The 27,734-nt window shown below is 41.5% G+C and overlaps 1 protein-coding gene across 1 annotated transcript in view; it reads left to right on the top strand.

The window, feature by feature from the left end:
• Positions 1-27,734, top strand: part of LOC103187408 (protein WWC2) — a 66,946-nt gene extending 39,212 nt beyond the window's left edge. The window contains exons 9-23 of the mRNA XM_007906896.2: positions 2,096-2,338; positions 3,107-3,196; positions 7,042-7,724; positions 10,998-11,121; positions 12,772-12,852; positions 14,925-15,011; positions 15,815-16,007; positions 17,075-17,239; positions 17,951-18,051; positions 18,170-18,350; positions 19,414-19,578; positions 19,756-19,848; positions 22,084-22,326; positions 23,031-23,158; positions 23,914-27,734. Coding sequence (XP_007905087.2) covers positions 2,096-2,338; positions 3,107-3,196; positions 7,042-7,724; positions 10,998-11,121; positions 12,772-12,852; positions 14,925-15,011; positions 15,815-16,007; positions 17,075-17,239; positions 17,951-18,051; positions 18,170-18,350; positions 19,414-19,578; positions 19,756-19,848; positions 22,084-22,326; positions 23,031-23,158; positions 23,914-23,980 — 2,644 coding nt within the window. The 3' untranslated portion in view covers positions 23,981-27,734. The remainder of the gene's footprint in view (positions 1-2,095; positions 2,339-3,106; positions 3,197-7,041; positions 7,725-10,997; positions 11,122-12,771; positions 12,853-14,924; positions 15,012-15,814; positions 16,008-17,074; positions 17,240-17,950; positions 18,052-18,169; positions 18,351-19,413; positions 19,579-19,755; positions 19,849-22,083; positions 22,327-23,030; positions 23,159-23,913) is intronic.

The following is a 27,734-nucleotide window of genomic DNA, read 5'->3' as shown; positions in this document are numbered from 1 at the left end:
TATCTGAGTGCACAGATTTCTTTAAAAGTGAAGATGAGGATCTGAACCTGCTAATGAAGAGAGCTCCATTTCAGGTTTGCAATATTCTAGCAGACGCCTGCAATGTTAATTTGAAAGCTCGCTGAATATTATATCTGAACTCTACAGTCAGGTAACTAGACTGTTGTGCTGTTAACTTTCAAATCAAAGAAATTGATAGAGAACAAACTAAAATATCACATCTATATTCAATGTGCATGATGGCAGCTAGAAAAATTACAATATCAAAGCAGATAACGAGCAGAGCAGGGCTTTGACAACAGTCTGTTTCTTGAATAAAGATTATTATTTGTAGGAAAATCAGGTTTGGGGAAACAGACACTTTAAAAAGAAGATTTCTTTTGACAATTCCGTGCTGTCAGATTATTGTATTTTAGTTTGTAATAAGACCCAAGGACCCACATTTAGGCGACAGATTCTATGCAAGCGCTTTGAGACGTCCTCTCAACATTAAGGGTGCGATATAAATATAAATTAAATTCTGAAGTATGTTAGCATTTCAGACTAAATGTGACCATGTAGTCTGCCGTGCTTCCTAATGAGAATGCATTTACAACCCTTTGCGTAGGCAGAACAACTAGCATTGTCAAACACAGTTAAAGCTGAATGCCAGTGCATCTGTTGGGTTTTCCTGGTGCAGATTCACCTTGCAAGTGCAAATGGCTAGTTAGTTAGCATGGAATTGCTGATTGGCCTTGACATTTACAATGCTGGGGCTGCTTTCTTCTGCACACCCCTGTGCTGTTCTATTCTTAGTTTGAACCAGTCTCTGAGGTTGTTCCTTGTGGATTATTAACACAGAATGCTTCACTGAAGAGAGAGTCCACCCTTCGCTATTCCATTTAACAGATCATGGACCTGTGATTTACATCTTTGTGTCTTGTTTCTCATGGTTTGTAAATCCGTTTTTGTGATTTGAGTGAATGTGTGTGTAACCAGCTTGGAATTGTTTCAAGGGAAACATTTCACTTGGTGCAATATAAAAGGTTGAGATGTTGTTTTATGGCAGATTCTCAAATTATGAAATTAGATATTTGTGTTTCTAGGCATATTAGATCTGGTGAAATATTTTTGTCAAAGACCAATATGTATTCTTTGTGAAAGAATCCATTTTCTGATTCCGTGCCTGAGAATAATCAGTGTAAAAATGCGGTAGCTAGTAATGTTCCACTTGAATTGTTAATAGCTGTCTATACGACACATTTAAATTTCATGAAGCAGTTTAATTTCTGAACGATACCTGTGAAGTGTGCTTCTTCTTGCTGGGTTTTGGGTCAGTTCTCTGGTCTTCTTAGGACGTTATTGATTGAATCTGATAGTTTGAAGAAGCTAAATTATCCTCGGTAGAATCTCTTCTCTTCGCCTTTATCCTTCTCCTCCCCTCCCTCCACCGACAGGATCCCTGACCAAGTACAAATAGAAGAAAAATTACAATACTGCATTGTCAACCTGGAGGTCCAGTGTATTTCTCAGTTCAATTTGTCACAATTAGTTACTGACATTTTGATTTGATAATTCTGAAGCAAAGATATTCTAATTTTCTAGGTGAGTTCTCTCGCTGTCTTTTTAATATGTGTCCAGTTGTTTCTCTCCATTACTGATGTCTTTCTCACCTGGCGTTGTATCTTTGAGGTAAAATGTACGATATATACCTTAAATTAATTTCTCAAATCAATGCCGATGCCGATTTCAGGAACATTTAAGGAATGCCACAAATGTTACCACATCCATCCTCCCCCTTCCCTCCACCTCTGTTGACTTCAACCCCCAGCTTGGGTGCAAACCCTTCACTGTCCAGGGTCTTGGAACGTCCTCCCAACGTGAAAGATGTTAAGTAAATGCAGTTTGTTGTTGTTGTTATTGTTACCACATTGTTTCTTGGTTCCCTTACACGCTCTTTCTCAGCTACATTCTCAGTGCTTCCTTTACCTGCTGAATGTGTACAGGGCACCAAGGGCAAGACCTTCTGTCTTGTTTCTTTCGTGTAGAGGGCAGCATATTGTAAAATCTTAGCCTGAGGTTTTTGTTAATAAAGAAACCAATTTTTGATTTACAGAATAGCGAATATAAAAATCGAATTGTCGAAGCTGGACTCCGAGGCATGGCCTGGGGCTCTGGATGTCGAGCGAGATAAGTTGATGCTGATCAATGAAAAGGAAGAACTTCTGAAAGAACTGCAATTCGTGACATTGCGGAAATGCTCACAGGTGGAGCTGGAGCGACTGGAAGTGGAGAGGAAGCAACTGGAGGAGGACCTGCTCTCTACTCAGAGCACACCAAGTGAAGCACTCGCTGAGAGGTCTGTCACACTGTTAACACTGGATTTCCTCAGCTGTTCACAGCAGCATATTGCCATCATGTACTTTTGTATCAAACGCTATTCATGAAGGGGGAAGATGCTTCCATTTCCAAAGGCTAACATGACATTTGTTGCAAACTTAACAAGAATATTAGTTTAAAATATTACTATATCGGTGCACTTTTTAAAAAAATTGTAAGTATTGATCAAAAGTAACTAATTTCAAATTATATTCATAGATCCTAGAAGCATGGTTAAATAATAAATAATGATAATAATCCTTGTGTTTGATATAGCGCCTTTCACATCAAAGTGCTTCATGTCATAGGAAATACAGTAAAGTGGAATGAGTGTGTATTTTATGGGTGAATGATTATTCCTATCACAACATTGAACTGTTTTAAAATAGTCCTGGCCTCAACCACCTTCCTGGCGACATGTTCCGAATATTAATTACCCTCTGGGCAAAGAGGATAATTAATGAGTATCACTAGAAAGATATTTGAAATTGCATCTGTCAACCCTAAATCTGTGTTCCTGTTGTTCTGCATCACCTTCTGCCCACAGAATCCTTACCCAGATTGGACATGTAGGACTGCTCTCAGCTTGTTGGTAAAGTTACCAATTTTGTAGCTCAATAAGAAGCGGCAGGTTAAGTAAACTTGTTGCCAAACACAAGATGTGAATGCATTTGCCTTTAATTCAGTTTCTGTGTGTGACCGGTGTGGTCAGATGTCATTTATTGAGTCATAATTGTTTTCTTTACAGACTGAAGTTGCAAGAGAAGAGGAGGGGTTTAATACGGCAGCTTGAAGATGCCACACAGCTCACCACGTTTTTGCATTCACAGCTGAAAAGGTACAGCCATGTCAACGACAAAAAGTCATACCTTGCATTAGTACTGTTTCTAGATGTGTGCCGATTATTTAAATGGAATTGATTATTTGGGTTGCCATTATGTGCAGTAGAGATGTAATTAGTATTCCCCTCCAACATCCCCTCCTTCTCCCCATAACCACCCTCCTAGCTGATAAATAATGTGTGACAACAGATTAACTAACATGGTGGAAGAGAGTGGTCCATAGAGTAATGAGAGACTGAGAGAGAGAGCATTTCATAGCGTTGAGTCTTTTGGGAACAGGCACACTCCATAGAAGAGGAAGAAAAGAAAGAATTTAAAGAGTTTGGGGAGCGAGTAGTGGAATTAGTTGACTCATGTGGAGAAAATCATTAGTGCAGACTTGATGAGCTGTAACATTCAATGATTCTATTATAAAATACAGAATTGAGGCAGATTGCTGACCTTTTCTCTCTGAGCTTTCTCTTACTCAAAATAAAACAGATTTGTGCAAAAGCTTTTTAAATATAATACTGTTACCAAACTTCGTAACATTCATACACAGTAATGGTTTTTTGCTGGAGCGCTGCAATAGGTTTGTCTAAAACAGCAGGTGAATTTCAGCTGAGTTTTAGTGCCGTGTAGTAAACCAAAACGTTCCTTTTTTTAGCCGCTTTTCTCCCCTTCCTTCGTGAAGACATTGGTTTATGATCCCCAAATTCCACCTCGTCTTAGGGGAGAGTTGTCAAGTCTCCTTGGACTGAATTCCTCCTGACATAAAAGGCGCTATACAAATGTAATTTTGTTGTTTTGTTGAATTAGTTCTAAGATTGGCAACAGAATATGGGAATTGAGTCAATCCTCTGTTGTGGTCAAGTTCCTGAGCCAGGCAAGTCTGCAGGACTCCAGGGAATTGTTGATGACAGACCAGCCAGGTTGTTCGTCGACAGAGCTTGGAGTGGTAGACTAAGTGTCACTGGGAGCAAGGATTCTTTCAACAACAGCAGCAACAACAACAACAACAACAAAATTACATGTATATAGCATCTTTCACGTTAGGAGGACGTCCCAAGGCACTGGACAGTCAGTGTTTTGGATCCGAACTGGGGGTCGGGGAGGGTGGAGGGCAGGGGGGGGAAGCAGGGAGATCGAAAGCACGGTTGAAGAGTAGGGTCTTGAGATGGGCCTTGAAGGAGGCGAGGGAGGGGGTGAGGTGGAGGGACTGCAGGATGGAGTTCCAGAGGGTAGGGGCAGAGTGGCAGAAGGCCCACTGCCAATGGTGGGCAGGCGAGGCGGGGGACATGAAGCAGGCTGGAGCCCGCTGAGTGGAGGGAGCGGGCAGGATGGTAGGGGGTTAGGAAGTCGCAGAGGTAAGGGGGAGCAAGCCCATGGAGGGCTTTGAAGGTGAGGGCCAGGGCCTTGAATTGTATCCTCTGAGTGATGGGAAGCCAGTGTAGTTAGGTGAGGATGGGGGTGATAGGGTTACGGAGCCTGGTGCGGGAGAGTTCACGGGCTGCAGAGTTCTGGATGATCTGCAGCCTATGGAGAGAGGAGTTGGGGAGGCCGACAAGCAAGGCGTTTGCATAGTCAAGCTATGATGTTATGAATGTGTGTATGAGGGTCTCGGCGGCCTGCAGTGTGAGACAGTGGCGGAGCTGGGCAATGTTGTGGAGGTGGGGAAGGCAAAGCAGGCCATGGCATGGATGTGGGGTAGAAAGGATATTTGAGGGTAAAACAAGATGCCAAGGTTCCGGACTGGCTCAATAAGGTGGAGTGTGCAACCATGGATGGTGATGCTGTCAGCGCCTGAGATTTGGAGGTGCTGACTGGAGCCAATCAGGAGAGCCTCGGTCTTGTTGATGTTCCACTAAAGAAAGTTAGCTCTCATCTCGGACTTGATGTCTCACAGACATTCTGTCAGGACAGCAGTGGTCCTGGAGTCAAGGGTGGAGGCAGAGAGGTAGAGTTGGGTGTCATCCGCATACATGTGGAAGTTGACCCCATGTCTGTGGATGATGTCACCAAGGGGGAGCATATAGAGAGTGAAGAGGAGGGAACCAAGGACAGAGCCCTGAGGAAAGTTGCATGAGATGGTACGGGGGCTAGAGGAGAAACCATTTGTGGAGTTGAAGTGGAGGCAGTGTGAGAGGTATGATATGAACCAGTCACGGACAGAGCCAAGAGGAGTGGTGGTGGAGAAGGATAGAGTGGTCAACGGTGTCGAAGGCAGCAGAGAGGTCAAGGAGGACAAGGAGGTAGAGGGAGCCCTTGTTGCAGATGGACAGAATGTCATTTATCACTTTGACCTAAAGGTGTTTCTGTGCTGGGTGGCACGGAAACCCGATTGGAGGGGCTTGTGAAGGAAGTGGCGGGAGAGGAAGGAGCGAATGGTACCAGTGGACGGGGAGAGGTTTATGTGAGTAGAGATTCAAGGAGGTGGAGCTGGGAGATAAAGAGATGGGTAGGGATGAGGTTGAGGGCACGTGTGATTGGTTTCATACAGGTTATGAGAGAGGAGCGGAGACTGGTTCGAAGGTGTGGAGGGAGGGATGGTTAGGGGCCGGGATGAGAGGGGAGATGGGGATGGGGTAATAGATGGAAGGGCAGAGGCAGCTGAATGGATTCCCTCAACTTTGGATTCAAGGAAGTCCAGCATCGCTTCACAGTTGGCATTGGAGGTGAGGATGGGCGAGGCGTGAGAGGGTGGGCGGAGCAGCTGGTTGGTAATGGAGAAGAAGAGCCTGGGGTTGTCCTTGGCCTCCAAGATTATCTTGGAGTAGAATGACGATTTAGCAGAGGCGAAGGCGGAGCGGTAGTATTTGATATGTTCCAGCCAGATCTGCTGATGGACCGTTAAGTTCGATTTAAGCCAGGTGCGTTCAGCGGCATCCACTTGTGCTTTAAGGGAGTGGAGGTGGCTGGTGTACCATGGTGACTTTCGTGAGTAGGAGACTGTTTTGGAAGTGAGGGGAGCAAGGGAATCGAGAGTGGTGGAGAGTGAGCTTTCCACGCAAACCTGACTGTTCCAGTGGTCCTAGCTGGACAAATAATGGGTTGATTGCCAGACAGCTGTGCATTTTAGCTGGTTAACTCTAGCAGTACCCCAGTGTACACCAAGGCTTTTGCAAACTTGTGCCAAATATTCTCACACAGTGTGGTACTGGGTTTCTGACGTAGCTGGACAGCACTGTGATGCCAGCTGCTTCTCTCTTATGAACTACCAACTGATGTCGTAAATTACAAGTGGGATAAGTCTTGTGATCAGAGCACCACACTTACGACCTGCAGTCACGGTGAATTTGGCAACTCAACAACTATTTTCCTTTGGCTTTGCATTTGGGAGCCAAAGACTTCTAATGCATAATCTGATTCACTGCTGACTAAATCGTCCCTTTCCGCAGCTTTAACATTTTAAGCCCGGTAAGGACACATTCAAAATACTACGCAGTCACATCTGGTGAAAAAAAACATATCATTAATGGGGAATATCAATTTGTCTTTCACACGATTGAGACAGAGAGCATTACAATATTTTAAAGGAAATTGGATAAGCATTTGATGAATATATAGCATATGGGGAAAGAGGGGAAAAAAATTACTCTTCTAAAAGCATGAAGCAAAAATGATAAATGGGCATACAATCATTCAGGTGTATATACAAAGATGTGGACCACAAAGTACACAAAGAATAATAACTCTCTCCTAAATCCACTCTGTACACTTATGAAATTGATAAAAAATAATAGACCATTGAGTCGGTACTGCTAATAACAAGTCATCATGAAATCAGAATTGCCGTAACTACAGTTTTATTAAAGAAATATATCGTAAAAGCTTTCCTCACCTAATTCCTCTTGTTTTACAGCTTGTCAGCCAGCACATTGTCCGTTTCCTCTGGGAGCAGCCTTGGGTCACTGACATCCAGCCGGGGGTCCCTCAATACGTCCAGCAGGGGATCTCTGAACTCGCTTAGCTCTACCGACCTTTATTACAATCAGTCAGATCAAGTGCCTGATTTGGACTACCAGTACAAGCTGGACTTCATGCTTCAAGAAAAGACTGGTTACATTCCTTCGGGGCCCATAACCACCATCCATGAAAACGAGGTGGTCAAGTCCCACAAAAACCTGCATTTCGGGGAATCTGCTGACTCCTCTGCTGCAGGACATGCTGTGAAATCATTAGTTGAGCCACCGAAATCCGTGACCTCATTATCCTCCAGATCCTCGCTTTCCTCCTTGTCTCCCCCTGGTTCTCCGCTCGTCTCAGATGCAGTATTTCTATCATCAGCCCAAGATTCGCCCTTGCATCACCTCGGTGCAGACTTCGAAGAGTGTGAAATGCAACGCGATTTCCCAGGTCTCAGATTGTATGGCAATAGTGAAAACCAAATCTTGCTCGAGCCTGACCAAGCTACCAGGACTCAAGCACCTTACCTGAACCTTGAATCTGGAATTTCAAACAGAACTGGGCAATACCTGAATGAAGTTAAAGGCCTTAATGATGACCTTGCGGTTCCTCTCTCGACTCTAAGTGAAGGCATTGCAGGTAAGGAGATTTCATCACTTAGAAGTAAGTGTGCGATTATTACAGAATAACAGTAAATGCTGAATTCACAGTCTAGGCTGGTACTCCAGTACAATGCTGGGAGATTGCAGCATTCACTGAGATGCTGTCCTTTGGATTAGGTGTTCAACCAAGGTCCCATCTGCCTATTCAAAAATGAAGGAAGTTTCTCCCAGTCTCACCTCCTGAACGTATATAAACATATATCATATATGAACACATTACTCAGACTCATGAATCTTCAGGTTTGATGCAATTGTGGGTTGGAGATGAATTCTCACGATTAGGAGTGACATGCAGGGACTTTCCTGTTGAAAGCAAGAATTTGCATCAGGAGGTGATTATTTTCTGTGCTCCTTGGGGAAGTGGGATCTCCTTGGAGCTGAGATAGCTTGATCCTCTGTAATGGTTCTCAGAAGTCTGGTTCCTTAGCCAGGTTGGTCCACAGTACTCCAAGGCACTGTTGATCACAGGCGTCAGCCTGGCTTGTCAGCAGGACTTGGAGAGCAAACTGTCACTGGTAGGAGGCATTTTTCCTGCTCAGTTCTTATTAACCCTATAACAACAACAACAATAACTTGCATTTATATAGCGCCCTTCACAGGGGATAAGATCTTGAAGTACCTCACAGTTATGAGGTCCAACAACAAGGAGGTTGACCATAGTTGCTGTCAAAGGGCAGGTCAGTTGGAATTTGATGACAGACAGAGGCGAGACGGGGAGGCAGAGAGAAAGCGTTCCAAAGGAGAAGAGTATAGAATATGAAAGCTAGCCACTGATAGGATGGGAGTTACACATCAAAACCAGAATGAACAGGAGATGAACAGAGGAGCAAGAGGAACGTGAGAGAGCCGAAGCCCTGGAGCTTAGGGTGGTCCTAGCTGGACTAGAAGTATGAAGCTGGGTGGTTTTAGCTGATACAAGTCTGCCAGCATCCCCTGATATACATTGGCTTCCCCAAGCCTCAGCTCTTACCAACGTCCTGAAATTAGATAAGCAAGGTAGGTCAGTCCAGCCAAAGAGAACACATTGCATTGCAGACACGGGGGAAATTTACATGTGTATCTGACATATGTGCGTGGAACTGTCAATCTGCTTTGCATACTCTTAAGCATAGCAATCAGTTACTAAGTATATCAGACATCCAGCGGATCCCTCTCCAAAAGTTAATTTCAAGGTCCAATAATGCGACCATTCACACCAGCAGAAATGTTTCAAGCCCAGTTTATTATTGACAAAAACGCTGATCTTCCCAAATAAATGTAATTCAGCTAAATTTGAGTTAATTCCAGTGTTGCTCAGTGAAAGCTACTCACTGTCTGACATTGCAGTTCATGTTCAAATTAGTCATCTATGAAACACAAGTCAACCATGAAACACATTCTTCAAAAAAAAGCCATTTCCATTTAATAGAAAGTATTTTCACATTCTTTAACTTGTGTGTTTTTAGAATTGGTTTGGCGCAAATATTCCTTTTAATAATCCTGATTATGATTATTCTGGCACTAATATATGCATTACCAGAATCAAAAGCTTCAACGTTGATCGCTTTAGCCATGTTTGAGCTGATCAATCTCTTATTGTGTCACAAGACCAGGACAATCCATGAGAACCAACTACAGCTTGTTACTAACCTGAACTACAGCTTGTTACTAACCTGAACTACAACTTGTTACTTAACTGAAAGGATTGCTCTTAAAAGAACCAGCACAGAAGCGATGGGACGAACGGCCTTCTCCTGTGCAGTAAATTTCTTTGGTTCTGTGGTAACCGAAGAAGCGAAGTTGAGAAGAGTATTAATGTATCGAACTATTCCTTTTTCCCAACAGTGTCATTTTTTTTAAAGAGGAGAAAAGCACAAATATGCCCATCATTATATATTACATTTCTAATTGTCAGAATATTAAAAATCAAAGTTGCAGTGCCCCCACTTGGCCACTGACAGCAGTGCACAAGAGCAATTTGTTTTCCCCAACAGATGATTACAATAACAGATGATTACAACAACAATTTGGATTACCATAGCACCCCTCACGCAGGGTAGAATCCCAGATTAGTGCTTTGTGACTAGTTTGTTTTCCTATGAATAGGACAAAACTCTTTTTCAGCTTGACCCTGAGTTGAACTTCAAACCCCACATCTAGTCCATTCTTCCCCCTCTGAAACATTGCTCACTTACCCCTATAACATCTTACTGTTGTAGAAATCATTATTTTGCCTTTGTCACCTTGAGGATATGCTTTTAGAATACTCTTTTCACTGTTCTCCATAGCTGCACTCTCCAAAACTTTATCTGGTCCAGATCTCTACAGCCCAACTTCTTTCCCTCACAAGGCTCCACACCGCTGACACCCCAATCCTTGCCATGAATCACTAGCTTCCTGTTGCAGAACGGATTAATTTCACGATCCTCGCTCTCACTTACAAACCTATTCATGCCCTAGCACCCTGCTGCCACTTCGATCTTGTGACACCCCCTCCTATTCCCACGGCCTTCGCTCAGCTGTCATTGGTTTGCTGCACATCTCTCGTCTCCTATACTTCACATTGCCGGCCACTAAGCCCCAAATTGTTGGAATTCCCTGACTTAATCCCTCCCATCTTTCCCTCTTTTTGCCTATCCTCAAATCACACCTGAAGACTTTCCTCTTTGATTGTGCCTTTGATCACCTCTCCCTTTTCTGGCTCAGCATCAAGCCACGCTACTATTAAACTCTCATAGATGCTAACTGTGTGAAGGGTGCTATATAAATGCAAGTTGTTGTTATACCCACATACTCAACCAAGCTGAGTTGGTACCTCAGAGGATTACAGTTAAGATCCTTGGCTTCAAATTACTCCACACTGAACCACACCTGTACAATCCTTTCCAGCCTATAAGCTATTCTCTTCCACCTCTAGTTTATTGATGTTTTCTTACTCCCATTCCTCCATCATCAGTGGCTGAGACTTAACCACCATGCCATGTCCCCTGAAAATCACTTCCAAAACTACATTGCCTCATTAACTATCTCCCTTCCTTCAAAAATCTATGAGGAAAACATCCCTTGACCAAAGGGATATAACCAATATCTTCAAATCTAAACATCCCAGCTTCTGCTGCACAGAAGGTGGGAAGGAAGTGACCAAAGGCACGGTTGAAGAGGTGGGAGGTGGTTTGAGGAATGGTAAACCATGCTGTGTCTGTAGGGATTAGAAAACTGTGTGCTGCTTCAGGTCAAGTTGATGGGGTCTGCGTGCTCTGCATTTGTACAGCTGTCGATCTACAAGGAGGACCGGTGGGTCATCTACTTGAAGAGAAAACCACGTGTGTGTCTGCTGCCGTTTCTGATGAATCCGTCGCTGGAGACAGTGGAGTTTATGAGGCTTCTGTCAAACGGTATGTGCAATTTGTTGTGCATATCACAACAGTTAAAGAGTGCAGTAAGATAGTGCGCCAATTATAGCCCTGGATATCAAATGTCACATAGCTCTTGCTAAAGAAATATTCCAGAAAAGGCTCAGGAAACACATTCTTGTTTGCCTTATTCATATATTTTACAGTACAATTCTCCCTTCCGCCATCTGCTGCCTTCTTCCTTGCTCACTGCTGTTGCATAAATCTGCTCTTGCAGAGCTCAGCATGAACCTCTGACCTTCCTGGTTTTTATTACTCAGTATCGTATTATAATGCAGGGTGGTCCAACTTTTCTGGCTGCTGAGGACCGGATGCCGGATTTGAGACTGCCGCCTGGTCACCCGAGCTGGGGGTGGGAGCCGAGGGAGGTGGGAGCCGAGGGAGGTGGGATGGAAAAGGTAATCGAAAGCGCAGTCAGAGTTAAGTCCTGATGTGTCTTGAAAGAAGGAAGGGAGGGAGCAAGTGAGTCGGAGGAACTTGGGGAATGGAACTCCAGATAGAGGGGGTGAAATGGTGATGGTGAGAGCGTGGGGACATGATGCAAGCCAGTGTTTGCTGGGCAAATGGAACAACTGGATCAGAAGGTCTCAGAGGTAGGATGGGGTGGGGGATGAAGGCTTCTCAATGGGGAAAGAGGGAGCTTTCTGTGAAGAAACTACACGGCACCTCATTCAGTGTCTGTACTTAGTCCACCCCTGCGGTGGCCGAGGGAGATTCCGATCATCTGTCCTGACAGAGAACCACAAAACACTGCCCTCACTTCTCCCCTCCCTCCCTCCCTCCCTCTTCCTACTCTATCTCACACTCTCTATCACCCTCCCCCCTCTCTATTGATCATTCACTCTCTCCCCTCTTTCACACAAACAGTCTCCACACTCTCACTCTCAATTATTCTTTCTCACAACCTCTCTCCCCTCTCTCACAAATGATCACACAGACTCTCTCTCTCTCTCTCTGTCTCTACCCAATCCTCCTCACTCAATCACTCTCTGTCTCCCCTCCTCTCTCTTTCAATCAGGCGCGTGGCTCATTTTCTGGACAGCGGGAACGGCCGCTCTCCCAGCCATGCGCCTGGGTGGCACACTATTAGGCAGCAGCAGGAGCTGGCGGCCGGGAGGACAGGGTGGGTCAGGAGATCTGTTTGCCTTCCCTCAGCTCGAGAGGGGCTGACTGACAGACTGCAGCAACAGGGGGCTTTATTTCCATTCCCAAGCATTGAGCTGCTGGAATGCGAGGACGGATCACCGGGAAGGGAGAGAGTTTGGAAATGATTTGCGGGCCGAATTAAATTATCCCCTGATAGGATGTGGCCTGCCAATTGGACCACCCTGAATCCACTGAGCCATTGTGATTGCTTTTACCCTAGGAACCTTACAGCTTTAAATTTTAGATTTCAACCATGTTATGGGTTAATTATCAGAATTACACAACTAATTGTGTAAATCTGCATGATTACAAATCGTACTGTCATCTGTTTTGATACCTATTGCAAATATGGCAAAATGAGTAATACAGCAAAACATGTATGTGTGTGTGTGTGTGTGTGTGTGTGCACTTTATCCAAAACCAACACTGCAGAGAATGACTTGCACACTGCAATAATTTATTACTTAGAAACATTTTCATAATTAGGTCAAATGAAGCTGAAGATGCGGTTTACGATGACGATGATCTCAACACTTCAGATGCAGCTCAAATCCAAATAGGACTGAAGTAAGTGGTTGAGAGAGCTTCAGGTGAATAAGGCCCTTCGGTCCATTTTAAGATCATCCTTCCAAAATCCCCGATCTACCATATTCCCATCATAACATCAAACTGTTTCTTGAATGAGTACAGCATACTGGTCTCACCTATTCTTCTTGTAAACTGTTCCAATTGTTAATTCCCTTCTGTGTAATGAAATTCTACACAGTGTCTGTCCATACATTGCCCTTTACAACCCTGAATCTGTTCCCTTTAGTTCTGCTATCTTGGCATATCTGAAAGTATTATTCTGGATTTACTTTCATAATCCCATTTAAAATACAGTGTATCTGTATAAAATCTGAGACGTCTCCTTCAAAGCTTGTCTATCCAGTGTTCAAGCTCATTCCTCGAATACTAACCTTGTTGGTCTCCCCTCTACAGCTTTGAGTATTTGGGCGACACCCTGTGTTAGGCATACCTTCGCCCCCCAAAGTTTTGGGATGTCCCCTAAGGAACTATATAAGTGCAGTTTGTTGTTATTTGTTGTTGTAATGGCAACCAAATGGTAAACAGTATGCCAGGTGCATCCTGACCAGAGTACTATACAACTTGAACATGCTTTCTGGGGATCTGAAAACATTTGACGTGGTAATAGTAGCCCTTATTTATTGCTGCCTGCTGGGAGCAAGTGATATTACTTCCAGAAATACAGTGATTTATTCTTTTCTCTACACATTATATCATATTGGGGCTGATAATAAATAATCACACTCCACTGAAATTCAGCAAATGTGACAAACATGCAAAATGATGAATCATAAATTGCACGGTTGTCTCCCTGATGGCCTGGCTGGTAAAAATATTGCCTGGTGCATTCATTATGCCATAAGAATGAGAAGACCAAAGATTTGATTGCTCCAATCTGTGCTGAGTTAGCTGGTGCTGCAATTCACCTCAGTAAGTCTGTGCTATTGAGGGGGGAAATTAACAAGGAACCAGAAGGTTGTAGCTTTGGAATTGGTTCATTCAACCCGTCACTCTTTTGGAGCCAATAAAATGAATACATTTTTTTAAAGTATTCTCCTGAGGGGTGAGGTAAGCAGAGTCTCAGTCAGATTATTGCTGACTTCAGGGTTGTCCATAATGAGTCTAGGAGATATATTCTCAACGCTCTGAGCCAACATCATCAATCCTGTGTGTCAGCTTGGCTCAGTGGTATGACTCTTGCCTCTGAGTCAGAAGGTTGTGGGTTCAAATCCCACATTGGGACTTGAACTCACATAGTCTAAGGTGACACTCCAATGCAATGCATGGAATGTTAGATTTTCGGAGGTGCTGTCTTTTGGATGAGATGTTAAACCGAGGTCCACTCTGCCTGTTCAGGTGGATGTTAAAAATCCCATGGGTCTATTCAAAAATAGAAGAGAGATTCTCTCTGTGTTCTGGCCAACAATCCTCAGAATAAAATGGGTCACCCACTCCATTGCTGTTTGCAGGACAAAATAGGTAGTCCATCCACTTTGCAGTATAACCTGTGAAGCGCTTTGAGACCTCTCAACAAAGTGATAAGGCATTGTATCAAATGCAAGGATTATTTTATTATTATTAATCTTACCATTACAAACAAATAATCTGCTGACACTCATTATCTAGTATCACATGATGAATGGACACTCAAGGGTAGATAATATCCATGATGTCCTATGAGAATAATAATAATAATAATCCTTGCATTTGATATAGCGCTTTTCATGTCTTCTAGATGTCTCAAAGCGCTTCACAGAGTATGCTGTAAAGTGAATTGACTGTATATTTGTGGGCGAAATGCGGCAGCCAATTGCACACAGCAGTGTCCCACAAACAGTCATGGATTGAAAATGAACAATTTATTATTGTTTTGTTTTGGACGGATTATTATTAGGCATGTGGAGTAAGGAAACTTGCCCAAGGTTTCGCCTGCCTGGAATTGAACCCAGATGTCTCGCTTGCAAGGCGAGAAGCACTGAAAGGAGACCTGGAGAAAAGAATCTCGATGGTTGAATATGTTGTTGCGCCATGTTTCTGTATTGGAAGTTTTAACTTTACTTTGTTTATCACAGGTACGATACCATCAATGCAAATTTTATTATAATCGTCATGCAGCTTCGGAATCCCACTGTCCTGTTGGTGCCAGATGGCTCTAAAGTGTAAGTATTTTTTCCTGAGACCTACAAGATCCGCATTTAAAGGGATACACCACACCGAGCAATGAAAGGAGATGAAAGGGACTTCAATCAGTTCAGACATTCCCCTAATTCCCTCCACCACCACCCACAACACTAGGTTCTCTCTTTAAATGTGAAAAAATAATATTTGTAGCAGGCCATGTGGTGACGTATAGGACAAATTTTCTGTGGTTATTTTGAATACATTTTCTTGTTCATTACATCCTATTTAAAAGGTTGCTGGATGCCTTGCAAGTGACTTTCAAACAATTTGTATTCCTCAAATCATTAAGCAAGTAATTGTAGGGACCACCATCAAGAAGTAAACCACTAACCTCAGCGTGGAAATTTAGGCAACTTTCTGATAAACAATACAACTCACTATGAAATGTGTGAGAGCAGTGTAACCATTCTCCTGGCTAGGATTCCTTAACCATTGAGCAATAGTTCCACTAGTTGCAAGTAACAAAACAGTAAATCCCTGGCTTATTGGACTCCAGGTATCTAGAATTCAAACCTAACCAAACTGAGAGAATATATTTTAAATTCTGTGCGTCCGTGTGTAGACTCTGACCCACCCACCTTTCCTAGTGGGTTCCCCTGCCTCACTCTGCTTACTGTCGATCAGTGGCCAGGGATAGCAGTTTGAATCTCACGAGCAGAAGATAGCTTATTCACTGAAAAAAGCTGGCGTCAAAAATAGCTATTAAATGTCGGGACCGGCATAATGGTCTAATTCGCTGGCCAATTGTTCTTATATAAAAGTTTGTCTTTTGATCCTGCAGGTATATCAGGGCTGCACTGCTGCCAAGTTCATGCAACTCCAGCAGCCTGTTCCGCACAAAAGTTCAAAGTGTTGCAGAGAGTCTTGTCTTCAGCGAGATATTCAGGGTAGCCATCGCCCAAACTGCTTTGCGTCAAAAGACATTACGAGTTGATGTCTGCTCTGTGGGGAAGTCACAGACAGAGGATTGCCTGGTGAGTGACAATGGAGCTTTACAACAATAACACATTTATATAGTGCCCTTCATACGAGTAGCATCTTGGAGCACTTAACATAAGTGTGGTTTGATACAAAACTGGAGAGAGAGGGGAGGTGACCAAAGGCATGATCGAAAAGGAAATTTTTCAAGTGTGATTTGAAGATGGGCGAGGAGGGGGCAAGAAAGAGGGATTGAAGCAGGGAGTTCAAGAGATTGGGAGCATAGAGGCTTTACATCCCTTTTATTAAGTAACAGTTACCAAATGACTGCTGATGTGTCTTTCTGTTGTTGAACTCTTAGCTATGATGAGACCCTGGGTAGACTGGGTTATATTCCTTAGAGTAGAGGAGGTTAAGAAGTGATTTGATTGAGGTATATAAAGTAATAAAACAAATTGACAGATTACATAGTGAACGACTCTTCCCTTTGGTGGAGGGATCCATTACAAGAGGGCATAGCCATGAAATCAGAATAAAGATAGTTAAAACTGAGATCAGGAAGCATCTGTTAACACAGAGGCTTGTGAAGATGTAGAACGCTCTGTCTCAGAAAGCTGTAGAGGTGGAATCAATAGTGATGTTGAAAAGTGAGATAGATATTTGGATACTTGGTATTAAGGGATATGGTGAAAGGGTGGGACATTAGGATTAAAAGATCTGGCAAGATCTACTGAACTGATGGAACCGGCTTGATGGACTGAATAGCCTCCTTCTGTTGTCCTATGTTCAAAACTGCAATCGTAGAACATGAGATTATAGGGCAAGAGCAAACTCCTAGCTTTTCACTGGTCTGTAAAGTGTTATGAAGAATCTCAACCAAATGGTAAATGTAAAGAATTTGGGCTTGGTTGATAGTAACTTTGATTGAGGTAGACTAATAAATTGTTTGGGAACACGACAATAGCAAGTGCTGGGCGTTTGGATTCACTTGGTCTGTGTCATCACTCTTTTCCCCAAAAAACTCGCACACTTTTGAATTTTACTGAAATTATTGAACATATAATGTTGTTTGCTATTTCGTGCAGTCAGAAAAATTGCTTTGATTTCCTTATCTTCTTTAAAGGCTGGAACCCAAATTAGTCTGGCAGAAGTCTCTTGCTATGACGAGACCTCCACTAGCTGGTACAATATGCTTCATTTCAAAAACCTGAACATTCAGAACCCAAATAACAGAGAGCAAAGTGAGGAATCCTCAGTCATACCTCAGCCTTGCAGTGACTCAGATAAGGTAACGATTGTTGGTCTTGGTGATAACCTGTTGCAACAACAACAACAAAATTACATTTGTAAAGCGTCTTTCACGTCAGTAGGACGTCCCAAGGCACTGAACAGTCAGGGATTAGAATGGGGGGACAGGGTTGGGATGAGGGAGGGCAGAGTGAGTAGGAGGGCAGCTGAAGGCATGGTCAAAAAGGAGGATCTTGAGTCGTGCTTTGAAGGAGGCAAGGGTGGGAGCAAGGCGACGGGATTGTGGGATGGAGTTCCAAAGAGTGGGGGCAAAGAGGCTGAAAACCTGGCCGCCGATGGTAGGGCAGATCGGGTGGGAGTCCTGGAGCAGGTTGGAGCCTGCTGAGCACAGGGTGTGGACTGGCTAATAGTTGCTGAGCTGAATGTAGAGATTGCAGATGGCAGAAATGGAATGGCACAAATTAAGAGAGTGAAATTTAGAGCTTGTCTTACAGATAACTATAATACAAGCTTATTAAAAAAAATGTGTCTTTTACTGCTGGCTGATGGGGGAAGGTTGATGAAAGACAGTTAGATAAGTGTTTAAGCTTAAAGTGAAACATTCAAAGCCCACCATTATAAAGCGAAGCTCGGAAGCTTCTTAGCAAACTACCAGATCAAATACTGAGTACTATATTGGGGAAAAAGTCATCTCTGTATTTTGTCTCAGTTTGCTTAGCGTCAGCCCTTTTCTCCTTTGTGTTCCCAACAGGATGCTGTATCTGAACTCTTGGAGAGGACATCTGCTGAACTGCAGGCAGTAGAACAGGAACTGGCTACAGAGGAAGGAGACACTACAGAAGGCGAAGACTGGTACTGGGAGCCCTTATGACATTATTCATGTTAAACAGCGCATTCAGTTTTCATTGTATAAGCTGCAGCCGATATCTATAAGAGCTTTGTGATGTGTTTGATGCATTGCCAATTGCAGGTTGGAAATGCTGGTGGAAGACAATGCTGAGACATTGGAAGAAGGAGATGAACATGGCAAAGAGGCAGAAGAAGAGGAACAATATACTACAGAACTGACTGTACTTCAAGAGGCAACCAGAAATGTGATTGAGGAAGTGAGGAGTGATGTTGCAGAGACTCATGCAGTGTTGCCAACTCTGGTAGGAATGTTTAGTTTTTACTCATCTAGTATCTGTAATAAAAGATCAGGACTTTCAGTAGAAGGGAGCACAGGTACTGGGAGTTCTTGCGACAGTATATAATGTACATGTTCACTAGTGTATTCATTTCTCACTGTATAAACTAGCGCCCTGGGGCGTCTTTCCAATGTGACAGGCACTATACAAGTGTAATTTGTTGTTGTAGTTGATGCTAATTATTGGAAACATGAACATTGGGCTGAAAGTAACCCACATCAAAGGGTTTGAGATTGACCGTATGAATTGCAATGGTCTTTTATGTTTCTATGCTCTTCAGATCTATATCTGTCTCCTGTGTTATTGCTTTGTTGCAGTTTCTGGATTAGTGCTATCTTAGAGTTGGTTTTCATTGGCCCCTTAAGTTTAGGATTTTACAGAATGGTAGGTGGACTTCCTCGTGCCATGTTTATATTTCAACATGATGACTGCAGGTAGAACCAGAGTATAAATGAGGTGGCCTTTGGCAGCCAGGACTGCACCCAGAAATGGGCATCCTCTCTGCCTCTCAGTTCTGACGACCAATATATCCATTCAGCATTTTACATATTATTGTCATGTATAAACCAGGCAAGAAAATAATGTGATTTCCAACTTGGAAATTAACTCTGTATGTGTGAACTTGTTCCCATGTTGCTTTAGAGGTCATCCTGCACTGCAAAATTTCTTCTCTACAGAATCCACATTAGCCTTTAAGAGAGATTTAGATAAATATCTAATAATAAATATCTGTAAAGGAGAAGTATAAAAGGGAGTGGGGGAAAATGGCAGGAGAATGAGCTTTAATAGATGGTTCTTTTGGAGAGCCAGAACAGGCTCCAATGACCTCCTTCTGTGTTGTAAATTTCTGTAATTCTTTAAATGGGACAAATCCATAGAAGCCTCAGCGCTCTATTTTATTTCAATGCAATGCTGAAGGAAAGTCCCAGTGTAAATGGGACATTACTCTTTTACTAAGCTCTTCCAGCTGTCCCTTTTGTTCCCATTGAATAGTAGCTGATTAAAGTGTCACACACCATGTCTGCAGGTGGACAAGGAAATGAACACAGAGGAAACAGTGCCAGAGTGTGTGGCTGTCAGGCCGAAGGACAGAACCAACCTGAACAGCAGGCAAAGGAGTTTTGTGAGGAACAGCATGATTGTAAGATCACAAACCTTTTCTCCAGGAGAACGAAATCAGTACATTTGTAGGGTAAGAAATTCTTCTTCATCTTATTGGAGGTGACTCACACACGTGTATGTTACAAAAGAAAATAAACTATCTGATAAATATTTTTGATTTTTAGATCAGTTTTTTTGTATATTTGGATCAAAACTGTAAGCTGTTTTTTCATTTCTGCTTCCACTTGTTCCTTTTCTGTATCGACAGTTGAATCGAAGTGACAGTGACAGTTCAACTTTAGCCAAAAAGTCTCCTTTTGTGCGCAATGCCACAGAACGGCGAAGTTTACGAGTTAAAAGGGTGCGTATTACAAATTACTAGGAGAATGTGCACATTCCAGGTTCATCAGAAGGGAATCATCTGCAGAAGAGAACCATCTTATGTTGTGTTTGCTGAGCAAGCTTCAATGCCAACACTGGCCATCTTTTCATTGTGTCTTTAGAATGGGATATCTCATTACAAACTATAAAAAATTGTTATAAGTGATAAAAATTGTTCATTTTCTTACTAAGTATTTATAATGAAAATCCCATTGGAACTTGAGTGGTTTCCCCTCTCTGACTCAGCCAAATGTGCCAAGTGAAAAGTAGAAACAGAGGAATGAGGGAGAATCGGGAAGGAAAGGAACATCAAAACAACACCATGTTGTTTTGGTGACATCCTTGCATTTCACAGCCCACAATTCTACATGTGCAGTGTGGGCAATAATGAAAGGATAAAAGTAAATTATGGATAGAAATACAGTAACTAAAGTATAATTCTACCTATGTGTAATGAATGCAGACTACTACATTCGATAAATCTGCCAACCAATGTAATATTAGGTCCCATAATGTTTAGCATTAAGCTGATATTAACCCCGTGGAAAGAGATTCAATTGACATAAATATGAGGCTGGAGGGTTTAGGACCAGCCATTGTGCTGAACCAGGTGTGGGTTTGACACACATGGTCGGTTGATAATTATGTACTGATTGACTCTTAATTTCAGTTTGAATGATAATCATCATTTTGTATGTTGTATTTTTCACTCCTCTAAGAGTGATACAAAAGATCTATAAAGCATTATTGAGACAGAGACAGAGATTTGAAAGTAGTTTTATGTCCACTTTTGGTCACTGCCCTAATAAAGAGGCAGGAAGGAGGCAGTAGAAAAAAATTCCATGAAAACAAAAAAGGGAGTTTCAAATTTTGCATCTTTGAGCAATGAAGACAGACCTAACGGAGGTCTGTCATTCCTCCCAGGAGAAGAGAACAGGGATGAGCCAAGAGTTTTGAAATTATGAAAACAATGAATAAGATGAGTGTAGAGGTATGTTATGTGTCAACATAAAGGAAAATCAAGGAATAGGATTACCAGCTAAATAGGGGAAATCTAAATTTTTAAACGTCATTTCACACTTATTGGCCTTCATTGTAATAAATGCTGATTGAGGCCAAACACACAAGAAGGAAATGGAAAGACTACTTCTATTAATGGAAAGCCTCTAACGCCCTCCTCACCGGTCTCCCCTCCACTACCATCCATAAAATGCAGGTCATCCAGAATTCTGCTACCTGCATTCTTACCTGCACCAAACTCCGCTCCGATAACACCAGTGCTTGCCATTCTGCACTGGATGCCTGTCCCAGAGAGGATTGACTTCAAGATCCTCACTCTTGGCTACAAATCCCTCCACTGCTCTGCACCCCCCCCTATCTCTCTGACCTCTCTCCTCACAACAGTGGTGCCTTCTCTCCACCGAGTCTGGCCTCCTCCTTGTCCCCCGAATCCTCTGCTCCACCATCGGCGGCCGTGCCTTCAGCCACTACGCCCCGAGGCTCTCTAACTCCCTTCCTCACTCCCTTCGCCTCGCCCCCCTCTCTTCCTATTTTCAGTTCTCGGCTGAAGACCTTTCTTTTTGATTGCACCTTTGGTCACCTTCCTCCCGCTCCCCCTGGTTCGGCCCCGGGATCCATTACTGTGAAACGCTCTGAGATGCCGTTCGGCGTGGAGGGCGCTATATATATCCAAGTTGTTTTGTTGTAACTTTGGTGGGTATAGAGAATAGACTTTAAATTCAGTGTGGGAGGGAAGCAGCAATGATTCGGGATCAATGAACCCGATGAAGATCTAGCAACGGGAAGAGCTGGAGAGGCCGCATAACTTACTTGAACAATAAATTGGAGTATTCGAGGACTGAAATTTCTCCTTGTCTTAGGCTTAATACCATCATGGTAAATTTCAAAGTAATGCAGAATTTTGGAAAATTATTAAAATCAGGCTAAATTTGGAACCTAGCTTTCTGCACTTTTTTTAAAAAATAAAAGAGAATTTCAGCCCTCTGGAGTTGTGAAGTTGTTTGAAATCCTTCAGTTTTTTAACCTTGTAAAATATTTCATTGCCCTCCACCCATCTTGCCTCAAACCTCCAGCTTGGGTGCAAACCCTTCACTGTTCAGAGCCTTGGAACATACTCCTGACATGAAAGACGCTATTTAAATGCATTTTTTTGTTGTTGTTTATTCCTGTCATTTTCTACTGATGTTGTGTACAGGCCCTTTGCCAACCACTTGTGAGACGGGCAACTCCAGAACATCCTCTCCGCACCTCTCTTGACTTGGAGCTGGATCTCCAGGCATCACTAACTCGGCAAAGTCGGCTGAATGATGAGCTCCATGTGCTCAGGGAACTGAAAAACAGGCTCGAGGAGGTGAAAGCTAAAGGAGAGACAGAACTACCCTCTTGGGTGTTGGAAGATGACAGATTCCAGAAGCTTCTGAAACAAGCAGAAAAGCAGGTATCGATATGGATATATTCAGGCAAAGAAAATGTACTGTTGGAACTTCTAGTCTGTGTTTTCTTTCCTCCACCTTAATAGTAATATTTGTATTTGATATAGAATCTTATCATGTCATCGAATTATTTCAAAGTGCTTCATGGTTTATAAAGTACAGTCTCTATACTTTTACTGTAAAGTGTGGAGACTATTTATAGGCGAACCGAACACAGCTAATTTGCACACAGCAATGCCTTACAAACAACCATGAAGTGATGACCAATATTATCTGATGGGGCAGGGGAAAGATTGTTGGGAAACTCCCTTCTCTTTTGCACCTCCAACTGGTGAAGTCACTATTCAAATAGTTAATAGTGTGTGTTTGTGTGTGTCCTGGTTGTAATCTGGAGAATGGTGGCAATGCACTCCCACATCTTATGTGCAGCTCTCTTGCTCACTATACCATGTGAATGAAAGTCTGGAGCTTGAGACAAAAATGTCTTTTTTTTTAAATCGGATTTTGCTCAATATCAATCAAGATGACATCTCCATATGCTCTTCGACAGTTAAAATTGAGTATTCTTATTTTCTGCTGTGAAATAACTAACCTGACTTCAGATTGGGGAAACTGTATTGAACAGTTAAGGGTTGACAGACATGACATGCATGGTGCATGTATTTGAGCGATTATCTTTAAAGCACAGTGAATAATATCTTGCACCCAGGCCGAGCAAACAAAAGAAGAACAAAAGCAAGAGTGGAAGGCAGAGAAGCTGATGAAGAAAGCCTCAAAGGAGGTGTGCAGATTGCGGGAGCAGAGCCAGAAGGTGCCACTGCAAGTCCAATCATTCAGGTCAGGAAATATTGTTAACATGGAAAAGGGTTTAGAGTTCCTGATGAGACTGTGGCAGCGATGGTCAAAATAAAAGCTCAAACAACGGGCTAACATTCTTCTTGATTTTCTGCCATTTTACTTTCTGGTTCGGGATAGCTCCTGTTCCATGTGGCAAATGATATACGGTAAAACTCGCACAAGTCTTATCTTTCTAAATCATATAATCACCTAAGTCGTACATTCACTCGAATCCCATCAGTTTCCTATCAAAACCACTTAGATTTATTTGCACTTCTCGTATTAATCATCTCCTAACTCGTAACGCAGCTCCCCTATCCTCCATTACATCCGCACTTATCGGCTACATTGAATCGCGGGAAATGATGCCCTAACCCGTCGACGCATGCACACTTACTAGCTGGCTGCATTGAATTGCAGGAAATGTAGATTTGTCGCTGCTTGCGCAGAAGCACTTCATATTCCGTGATTCAGTGCTTGCTGGTAAGTGCACATGCGGCAATGTGCCAAGAATCATTGAATCGTGGGAAACATAGTCTTGACCCATCACCACATGTGCACTTATCAGCTGTAGTAACAGACTACCACATGTGCACTTACCACCTGCATTGAATTAAGTATGCGCAGTGTAGATTAGTGATCAAATCAGATTTTCTATGATTTATACAGCTTGCCTGCAACTCAGACTTTGCGTTATGAACTTTGAAAATAAAACTAAGCAAAAGTGAAACAAATATTTTTTCTTCCAATTACAGGGAGAAGATGGCGTTTTTCACCAGAGCAAAGATCAGCATCCCTTCGCTTCCTGCTGATGATGTCTAATATCTTTTATTATGTAGATTACAAAGTATTTTTCATCATTTTGATAGTTAACTGGTTAAAATCTTTTTAAAGCATTCTGGTGGTTTAGATATAACATATTTGTAAAATAATTGTATTTCAATACCTCTCTATATGTAAAAAATGGTTTTTAAACAGAGAAAAACCAAAGTAGTGTAATTCGGAACCAGTTTCTGCTACTTTTGTACAGTTTGTATGTATTTTTGATTTGCTTTTATTTTGTAAAGATGGGGTACAGGAATGGTGGTAGTTCAGAAAATGTATTCTGTTGAACAGCACTGCATTTTAAAGAAAAGAAATTCCCCGTTCAACAGGAGATATTTTATTCTTGTCAATGTTTTCATAAGATCAGACTGTGAGGATGGCTGTGAGCCACGTAATATTTTTGTATAAGAGTGTGAAGTTGTGGCTTTGGTTCCTTTCAGCAAGCGTGCTCCTCAGCTCTGCTTCTTAAGACTGGCGCTTGCATTGATTCACATCTCTCCTGCTCCCCCACTTTTCTTTTCTATTGCTCTTATTCTCATATTATGAAAGGATGGAGTGAATTTATGGGTGTTGAATCTGTAACTCCTTTCTGTATGGAGTGCAAAAGTATTGGCCACAGCGCCACTGATGCCTTTCAATGGTGTTCTGATGTGGGCAGCGAGATATTTTACCCCCAGCCCACCTCACCCTTCATTACTACCCATAAAATAAATCATGTGTGCTCCTGTTCGTTTTACAAAGGGGAAAACATTCAGTTGACTCTTTTTGTACTGCTTTTTGCTTTTATCTATTGAATGATAGGTTCTACCACACGCTGAATGCTAACACTAGCAACCTTTTTGGTATATCATTTATGTAAAGGCATTTCCCATTATAAAAATGTAATGAAAAGATTGCCATTGTCAGTGATTCGCATATGATAGTCCCTGATATATGAAGGACGTGTTTTGTGTAAATTTCCAGTACTGATTATTGTTGAGAGAGATTTAGGTCTTAATTGGCATTGGGTAGAATTAATATTCTGCTGTTTAAAAATGTGATTTTTGTTTAAAATAATAATTCTCTGAAGCAGACTTATCAAAGTAGGTTATTCAGGATCTGAGCCTTCCTAAAATTCCCTAGAACAATATATAAAACCTCCTCCATTTAAAATAAATAATTAATAATGCAAATATGGAATACCACTTTGTTATGTAGATCAGAGAGATAGACCAATGGAATAATAAATTCTTTTCCTCTTCATAGTGTTTCCTAAATATATATTTTCATGCCAGAGCCTTGTTTTGAGTTTTTTTTCAATGTTGCTGTAAGAATCTTAAGCAAAAGGTTAAAACTGGAGAGGTTTAAGAGCTCATGCAAATGAAATGTTTTGAGTGAATTGAACAAGGATAATTAAAAGTCCCTGTGAAGTGGTAATTGTGATAGAAAATGTGGGGTGATGATTTTATTACTCTGTTGCTGGATCCCTACAGAATACATATATATTTTCCAATTACACCAATGATATTTTTTCCTACTCTTGCAAACATGCTTTCAACAAATATGTTAAAACGTTTTTGTAAACAGTAGTAAACCATAGTGAAATTGTATGTAGAATAACGAATGGCCAGATATACATTACAAACATGCCAAGTGGACTGAAGGCACATTTAATCAGTGCCACTCGTCCACAGACAAACCTAAATTCTCTGATGTAATGTATACTTTACTACAGTAATCCATCCTCTCATCATCCATGTATTTTTGCACAATATATATAAAAAGAAAATATTTTTACACATCCACTTTATTTTTTAAAAAAAGTTTAAAGCAAACAGGTTGAGTGGACTGAAAGGAACAATGTTTTACATGAGGTGAACAGATCACAAGGGGTGGTTTGTAAGGAAAAATTGGTCTTGTGACATCAGAGATGAAAAGATATAAGAATGCCATATTCCAATGTAAGAATGTGCAAATTGCAGCATTTTTTCAGAAAAGGTGAGGGGGCTCGGTACCCTGTATATATTATATTAGAATAATATTTGGTATGGTGTATTATATTTTTAAGAAGCTCTGGTGTTTCTACAATTTATAGATATGTAAAAGTTTGAGAGTTAATTTTTTTTCACAGTTAAGCACGCACTTTGAATGTGTAAATTAATGAAAGAAAAGAAAGCTTGAAAAGGATCTAACAGCAAAGTAATCATTTCTGCTCCTCCATACAACTGGTGACTTAACCTGAGGTATTTTCGGAAAAACAAAGGAACTGGACTTTTGATTTCTGACTTTTGTCCAAAGTAGTAGCCAGTTCCAGTTCGGCAGAATCCAAAGCAGGAATTTGAATGTTGTGTGAAGGCTACTTGTGTCTCTTGTGATTTGCAAAGATGTTTCAGTTGACCCTATGTTTGTGTGAAGATGGTGCATGAAAACAAAGTATTAAAATTCTTCCCCCTCTTCCGCCCCGATCAACATAACCATTATTATAAGGTCATCATTACTTCTATTTTCTATTTAGTTGACTACTAGAAGTTCTTTCTCTAATATCTTACAAGGTCAACATTAAGCTGGAAAAATTCTGTGACTATTTAATGTAGAACTCAATGAAATGAAGGTTGCTGTTTCAGCTTGCATGTTTATGTCTGATATGTAAAAAGTATTTAGAGTGATATGCTTAGAATTATGCCTTTGAAAGCTGTCTGTTTATTTATTACAGTCTTATTTATGTTTGGTTCTGTATAGTTCAGTTCTGGGCATTTAAGAGTTTTATTTCCCCTGTGAACACTTCAGTTGGTGCATTCTGATGTTTGTGGTTGTTTTCAAAAGAGCAGTTGAAAGATGTATTCATAGATTACTTTATTTAAAATAAGCGGTTCAACAGGTTGGCATATAATCTATTTCATGCCCTACCTTTCTCAAAATGAGCTTTGTATTCTTCAAAGTGGTAAAGCAGTACTATTAAAACCAGCAAGAGTTAGGCTGTAACTGGGAATCCTCCTGTAATCTGAAACACTCATCTGTTTGCTCTTTGTCTCTTATTAGATCATAGGACCTGAGTAATTATTCATTAAAGATTTATTTTGAGGATTGAATTGTAGCTTTTCAAAAATAGCACATTTTCTGTATTTCTGTATTAGGTTGACTTGTGAAGTAAGCAGATTTCATTATAATAAACGAGGTAGCCATCACTCTGGTAGATAAGAAACTAATTATCTAAAATTACCCTTGAGCCTATCTTTTCCTACAATGAGTTTTCAATTTTCTTTCTCTCTGTGCTGATTGCCTTCATTCTAACCACTGGTGCAATACATATATAATATAGTTGCACATCTTACTGATTTACCAGTTATAATGACTAAAACTCACATCTTTGAGTCTCACACTGTGAATTTTTTTTCTACACGAAAATAAAAGAAAAATTGTTTTAAAAGGTGTTATCTTTCATATTGAATTGCATTTAAATGACCATAAGAATGTGAGTTACGCTGTTGCAAGTATTTCTTTCAGCAGTAGTCTTATCAAAGATGGTACCTTTGTCTTAGGTCTTAATTCAACTTTCCAGCCTTTTGCTCTTGCGAGGAAAGAGTATTATGCATATTTGAGGTCAAATGCTCAGATCTGATCTATTTGAACTGGTTATCCTGAGACTATGCTTTTCATTCTAACTTTTAGATCTCCTGTAGTGTTCAAATAAAATGTCACATTGAGTATTGTGGTCTCTGCACTTTTCCACATGTTTCAATGATTGATTAAAAAAAAGTTTTTGGAAGAAAAA

The sequence above is a fragment of the Callorhinchus milii genome, unplaced genomic scaffold (genome assembly GCF_018977255.1).
Source record: "Callorhinchus milii isolate IMCB2004 unplaced genomic scaffold, IMCB_Cmil_1.0 Scaffold1, whole genome shotgun sequence".
NCBI lineage: Eukaryota > Metazoa > Chordata > Chondrichthyes > Chimaeriformes > Callorhinchidae > Callorhinchus > Callorhinchus milii.
The sequence above is the reverse complement of the archived record's forward strand: the minus strand, read 5'-3'. Positions and strand labels throughout refer to the sequence as shown.